Raw genomic sequence first — 7,098 nt, 5'->3', positions numbered from 1 at the left:
CATTTTTCGAGTTCCATCAGGTTGAGTGGTATCTGCTCGCATCTTTATCATTTGATCCTATAAGTAAAAAAATATATATCCAGTTCAATCATATGCAACTTCTTAATTACAACCTAATCAATATAATCCTCTTTAGAACAGTAATATCAGTTTCACCTATATTCTTAAAATATTATAAAAGCATGCATCATTGACACGTTACTTACCCATTTTTCCTTTGCTCCCAAGTCCCATCCTTTTTTTGTACTTCTATACTCTGTTTCAAAACGATCAATTGCACATTGCATCTCTCCAGTCTGTGTTGCCTATTGCATTCAAACATGTTTTCATTTTTAGCATATATATATGTACACAATTAAGTTACAAATTTATAAGCAAAACTAAAAAGTGTCTTACAATTTGCTCTTGGTGTGACAAATGATTTTGACCCAGCTTTGTGGTGATATGTACCTTAAACTTTTCACTAGAAAAATGAGTGCAAAGAAACTCTCATTCTTCCTGAGTCTTGACAGCTTCATGTTTGTTTTGAATTGCCTCCTCAATTGTTAAAAACTGCTCAAAATGTTTCTTTAACTTATAGCGAAAATTACAATATACGATCTGACATGTTGTAATTACATATCTCTGGACCCAAGGGAGCGACATGTCAAATTCAAACTTATTCTGCACAAGCATAATTTCATGTCAAACTAAATATAACAAATCAAAGCAACCAATATAATGCCTTTAGCAAAACAAATCATCACTAACATGCATTCTTTTTATCAAGTTCTCCACATTTGCTTTTTCAATCTTCTTCCATTTTCCACATGCTTTTCAACTTCCGAGGAGCACTGCATCTTAATGGAGGACGGTGGTCCTATCATGGCTGCATGATAAGGGTAATAAGTTCGGGAGAAATAGAAAACTGAAAAAATAAAAGCCTAATAAAAGGAATTTGGTGGAAGACATAACTAATGGTCAAACTGGTTTACTGATTTATATAGAGAACATTCAAATGTTAAAAGTTGGAGCAACCTCTACATGGAACTTCAACGATGAGTACATCCTCCAGTGAACAAACACCTGATAGTTCAAGTTTTAACTATTATCCAACCACTCATGCAATGGGAACAAATAATCTGATCCAACTTCAACTTCATACTCATATCTTGACAAATATGGATTTACATCCTCTCTGCTGAAAGCATGTGTATAGGTATAGATAGCGCTAAACCATGTGATATGTTGCAACCGATACCCAAATATGCCAATGCATACCCGTATAAATGTATGTATTGCTACATATAAATTAGGTATCCATTATTTAGCTTGCATTGCACTAAGAGCTTTCTGATTGTATCACACTTCAACATGAAGATTGACCCCATTTTACCTTCAAAATATCATCATCATAAATAATATCTTCCGATTAGTATCTGAATTTGATCCTACCTCGGATTTGTTTTATCAAATATGGATATTTAGCTTTTTATCCAGACAACATTTGCAAATTCTTCATCGCTTGCCAAATTTGGGTGTGCAACTTTAGTTCCATTAGGCAAATTTGGGGATGCACCATGGTTCTGAGTATGAGCAGAAGCAGAGGTTTCTTCATTGCTGGCCAAAAAAAACATATGAGCACCTATATTAAGGGATATTATTTACATAAGAGAAGTTGGGACCCCAGGACAAACTTGTCCTCGTTGAAGTAATCTTCTTCCTATTTCTCAAGGGCCCGCTCATCAGTTCTTTTTCTGTAGTCCACTATGTTAACAGCATTCTTTGTCTCACAAGGCTCAAGTGACTGTAAGAGGGATTAACGAGAAATTAGGTAGGTCTGCCATTTTCTTCAGTCAGAGTCACAGGTATTTTAGAATTCAATTGGGAGAACACCTTATCTGCATTCACTCCTCTTGTCTTCCCTCGCACCTTTTTGGTTGTACCTTTGACATAATTTTTATTAAGAACATAACACATACGTATATTTAATTCTCAAAATATTTGTATATAATGTTTTGTATACCTGAAGGAGGCTCCTGATTAATATCTGACATCACATTATCATCTCGCTCTTCAACTATGGTGTTTACCACTGGCTGATCATTAACACTTTGTTGCTGAAGACGTGCACTAACTCTAATCCCTGTCATTCGAGTTTGTAGTTTAGGTATACCCTTGTAATTTGCAATTGATGAAAATGAAATTCAATTCAGCTTCTCTACACCTTTTAGAGGAAAATAATTCAATTCAGCTCAATTCAACTGAATTCAGCTCAATTCAACACCACTTACCAGTAGTAGTTCGTTCTGTGGTGACAACAGTACTACTAGAATTCAGTCCATCTGCTACAGAATTTTGGCATTCTTGATTGGAAGTTTGCAGACGAGTACGTTTTGTACCTATTAGCATACACACTTGTTAGATAAGTAAAAACTAACAGTACTTAAATATTCTAGCAGTAAAATGAAGATTGCATATTTACTCGGATTAGAACCGGATCCATTCCCTGCAGAATTCATGTATGGCAGATAACTAGTTGCTGCATGAGAACGTTTCTTTTTCAATAATTCTGCATGTGATTGATTACTTGGTGCATTACCTGTTGTTACATAAACGTTAAATTGATAATAATATTCTAATCAACCAAGTGAATGAATCATGAATTATAAGAGAAATATGCACTACTTACCAGAAGTAGAACTCTGAACGATAGGCGCTTTGTTACGGTACATCTTCTCACTGTTTATTATCAAACAATTAGAATGGTCAAAATGCAAAAGAATGTAAACAGTAAAAACTTTGCTAGAAAATAGATCAAGGTGGTAGATTGCAATCGGAACCCTCTTTAAAGGTGGTTTCTGTACAAATGAGCTTTGAAGGTGGTTTTCATACCATCACTATATTGAATTATGTAGATCCTAGCATTTTGGATGTAACTATTCAATATACATCACAATACTGAAATGGTTTCCAGCAATTGCTACTAGCTAGTAAATCATCAAATGGATGACTCTCGGATTGCTCTTAATATGGATGTGCATGGAATTGCTGCTCTAAAGATATGTCTATAAGAATCCAGCTGTAGTGATGGCAGCCTGCTCCTGTACTCCAAGTCCACATAATATGGACAGAGTGCTGATGGTACCTAATATTATGCCAGTCCAACATCGTCAGGATAATCCAAGCAGCACATGCAGGAAACAACTTTCCGCTGTAAATTTTGCTGCAGAACCAAGATCAGTCGCAAATCTAAAGTAAATAACAATAATGAAATACAAGGAATAAAGCATTTTTACTGACACCCTCAACCATGCACAGACTTCAGGATTTGAGCATCAGGTTAATGAACCTGATAAATGGAAACAGCCTGAAACATGGGATTTACAGCATTGGGATTTACAACTATCAGTTTCCATTAAAGAAGTTGCATATTTTGATCAAACCACCAAATATATCCAAACTATCTCCATTCCACCAAAGAGACTTTACAGAACTAGGTTAATAATCACAAGAAGTAGTTTAACCATCAGCAACTGATACTTTGCTGTCAATCATCTGAATTAAAAGTAAAACTCATTCCAAATTCCAATTAACTGGCTATCACTCCAGAAAAAAAACATAGTAGTATTTTGGCACATCAACTGAACGTTAGAAATTGTATATGTAAGGGTTGAGCATATTTAATCTTTGCTTCAGGTGAAAAGCTACAGTCTATTATATATTATTATTGTTGACTGAATACAAACTGAATACAAAATTATCTTGTGCTCACTGTGACATTAGCTGCAGGAAATTTGTCCGCAAGATATCTTGTGCTCACTCCTACGGAACAACCAATGTCTAAAATATCCTCAATTTTAGAGCTCCCAAATTGTAGAAGGTGCTCTTCAATTGCTTTAATCCAGTTACTACGAAGAACCTGGTTTGCCTCATCAATTGATGAAGCATCAGGTATTGCTCGCTTAGCAATTGATAAAGTGGCAGCTTCTGCTTCTGCTGCTGCCTGCCATAATAGCCCATAGTCTTCCAACTTGTTAGCAGAATAATTATATGAAAATTTATCTTTCAAAATTATAGAACAATCATATTATGTTTCACGTAACCTCAGATCCCATCCTGAAGAATAATTCCAAATAATTATCTCTTGAGAGAAAATGAGGAGAACGACTCTTTAAAGAAATACCAAGAGTATGATCGTCTTGTGTAACTTAGACCTCAGGATACTATGCAATGAAATCTATTAAATGGTTCCTCCTAGAAATAGGCTTTAATTATAGATTCAAATGGTCTAAGAAATCTATTTAAAGAATGAATGGAATAATATTATCGTAACATTGATAATAGAAGTGCTTCAGTTGCACTATTTGTATTTATATTATGCTTCGGATGAATGCAATTTCCTTTATGAAATCACATCATATCTCGTCTTCCTATACACTTTCTAGTAGGCAAAGAGAATAAGCAGACTACTTGATTATTTCATATTAAATAACATGATTAATAATAAGATAGGTCTTATAATGCCCACTGTTAATAATAAATAATGCATGTGATGTAGGCCTTCTATGAAACCTGCTAAACACCAGCATTCTTTGTCTTTGCTATTTGCTATTTAGCATTTTCTTCGCCAATATTGTTGGAAAAGTTTAAGGTTTTCTATTTATCTAAAATCTAGCAATAACAAGCATATTCCACATTCCTAAGAATAGCGATCATAACAACTAAACTTCTTAGTATCACGGCCTTACTAATTTAATGCTCGCTAGAGTGTACAAGAAGACAACTAATCTTTTTTGATACTCTGGTATTACTGATTAATGATTCCTACATTACATAAAGAGACAATTACTAGCAAATTTCTGTTTCTTGCTTTAATTATTACTGTTTTCAATATTACCGAACAATTCCAACTCCATATAGTAGCGAGATGCTTGCAGGAAACCAACAATGACGAAATAGTTAGTATCATCTGAAAGTATAGTGCAATCATCATAAAGCTTCACTTAAGAAATAAATGTGTACCAGCCAACTTTGGTTCCCTTGATTGAACAAGAGATTTCTTTTTGGTTCCCTTGATTGAATCAAAGATCTGTTAATAATTTCATAAATTAGATGCATAGCATATAATTCACCCAAAATCAAACCCACAACTCGTCCCCACAAGCTTCAAGATAATTGACATTGACGAATCACAATGCGTTAAAATAACTCAAATTTTTCAAAATTAGTTTCCAAATGCAATGGATTAAGGATTTCTTCTAACAGTTAGCAAAACTATAACAAAATCCGAATGTAAAAACCACAAAACTATTATAAATTCTTGTTACAATGCGATTTCTCGTCTAAATCAAATATTTGCTACTAACTTCATAAACAGATTCACTTAATAAAAATCGTCCAAAATAACTCAAAAATCCCTATTCAACTAGACAGTACAAATGTAATCCAAAGGTCAAAATCACAGCACTATCAATTACAAAGTAAATCCAAGAAAATGGTATGAAACATTTATTAACGAAAACCAAATCGGATCCAAACCTCTGTCCAAGAAAATGATATCAAAATCACAACACTATCAATTACTAAAACCTCTATTATAAAAAAAATCTTATTTTAAGTGATATGATTACTAATAAATACCTAGATTTCAAGCCACCGCATTTATTAACGAAAACCTAATCGGATCCAAACGAGACTCGACGGCGGATCCTGGATCCATGCCCGATACCAGAGGTTTCGGTGGACTTACCACACGTGATCTGCTGCTTCGCCGAAGAAACTATGATGTGGCGATGTCGGTTGGGTCTATCGGTACTCTCCTCCGTCGCTTTCTCGAATTCAACGAGATCCGCGCCCAAATCTATGAGTACGGTGAGCACTGACGACGGTTTAACGGAATGGCGACGGGGCGAACGGGGGAGTTCGACTCGGAGCGTGCTTCTGCCTGCCGCCGCTTCGAAGAGAAAGAAGAAGAAGGAGGGCTCAGCGATGGGAGCTTTGGGGTTATTAATTTTGATCGATGGGAGATTTGGGGTTATTAATTTTGATATTGGACCGCTCTTTTATTTGAGTACCCGCTACTTTTTAGCCAAATTCCCACTAAAATTTTCCCAACGAATAATGAGTATGAGTATATTATTAATTCCTCACTGATTAGTTTTTTAACAAGGAAATGATTGCTCACAGAATAAAATATCAGATTATTTGCAACCACGATGCACAGAATTGATAGCGAATTCAAATCTCCCAAAACTCACAGTTACTTTTTTGTATACAAAATAAAAAACAAAGGTTTTTTTCTATATTAATTAGATGCACAGAATTGATAGCGGATTGGGGTTTTTTACAAGTCAAGATAATAATAAGGTTTAAAATACAAAATAAAAAACAAAGGTTTTTTTATATTAATTAGATGCACAGAATTGATAGCAGATTGAGGATTTTTACAAGTCAAGATAATAATAAGGGTTAAAATACCTAGATATCAGAAAGGGGGAGAGAAGCAACCACGATCTGGAAAGCGGCAGTCTTGAGGTGTGATCGGACAGATGCCCAAAGATCTGGAAATCGACGGTCTTGAGGTGTGATCGGAGATCAATTAAGACTTTCAGAGTTGAGCTTTGTTGGGTCGTGCGGAGGATCATGGCTTTGTTGAGAGCGGCCAGAGTTTTTTGGGCTGATCGTGCGGAGGGGATGAGGATGAGGTGAGAGCGGAGGGGTTTAATCAAAGGGAGAGCGGAGGTGATGAGGATGAGTTGATCAAAGCGGAGGGGTTTAATCGAGAGGGATAGCGGAGGTTAGAAGAGAAAGAAATCACCGCCTTCTTAATTTGTTTCCCGGTTTTATTTGGTCCCGTAAATTTGGTTTCCCACCTTAATTTTAATAAAAATATTTATTTTTTCTTATAATTAAATATCATTTAGCAACCAACTTTTTTTTAAGTACCCGCCTACATTATTCATTCGCAAAACCCGCTCTTTTCTTTGAGTACCCGCCTACATTATTCATTCGCAAAACCTAAAATTTTAGCCAACGAATAATGAGGATATTATTATTTTCTCGCTGATTGGTTTTTTTTAACAAGGAAATGATTTCTCGCAAAAAAAAAATTAGCGA

General features: G+C 35.2%; 1 protein-coding gene and 2 long non-coding RNA genes across 3 annotated transcripts; all 3 read right to left on the bottom strand.

Annotated features, from left to right (window-relative positions):
* LOC109822405 lies at positions 1–736 on the bottom strand. The gene is made up of 3 exons (XR_002242112.1): positions 397–736; positions 207–305; positions 1–57 (listed from the first exon to the last, which is right to left on the bottom strand). It is a non-coding gene; the product is annotated as an uncharacterized LOC109822405 (long non-coding RNA).
* LOC109820788 lies at positions 1,810–3,071 on the bottom strand. The gene is made up of 5 exons (XM_020386986.1): positions 2,672–3,071; positions 2,465–2,581; positions 2,274–2,381; positions 2,006–2,125; positions 1,810–1,925 (listed from the first exon to the last, which is right to left on the bottom strand). Exons 1-5 carry the CDS (start codon positions 2,712–2,714, stop codon positions 1,810–1,812), a joined length of 504 nt encoding a protein of 167 aa, XP_020242575.1. The 5' UTR covers positions 2,715–3,071.
* LOC109822565 lies at positions 3,087–6,010 on the bottom strand. Its single transcript, XR_002242179.1, has 3 exons — positions 5,732–6,010; positions 5,005–5,071; positions 3,087–3,985 (listed from the first exon to the last, which is right to left on the bottom strand). It is a non-coding gene; the product is annotated as an uncharacterized LOC109822565 (long non-coding RNA).

This window comes from Asparagus officinalis, chromosome 8 (assembly GCF_001876935.1).
Source record: "Asparagus officinalis chromosome 8, Aspof.V1, whole genome shotgun sequence".
In the NCBI taxonomy this organism is placed as follows: Eukaryota; Viridiplantae; Streptophyta; class Magnoliopsida; order Asparagales; family Asparagaceae; genus Asparagus; species Asparagus officinalis.
Note: the sequence above shows the minus strand (reverse complement) of the source record. Positions and strands in the feature narration are given on the sequence as shown.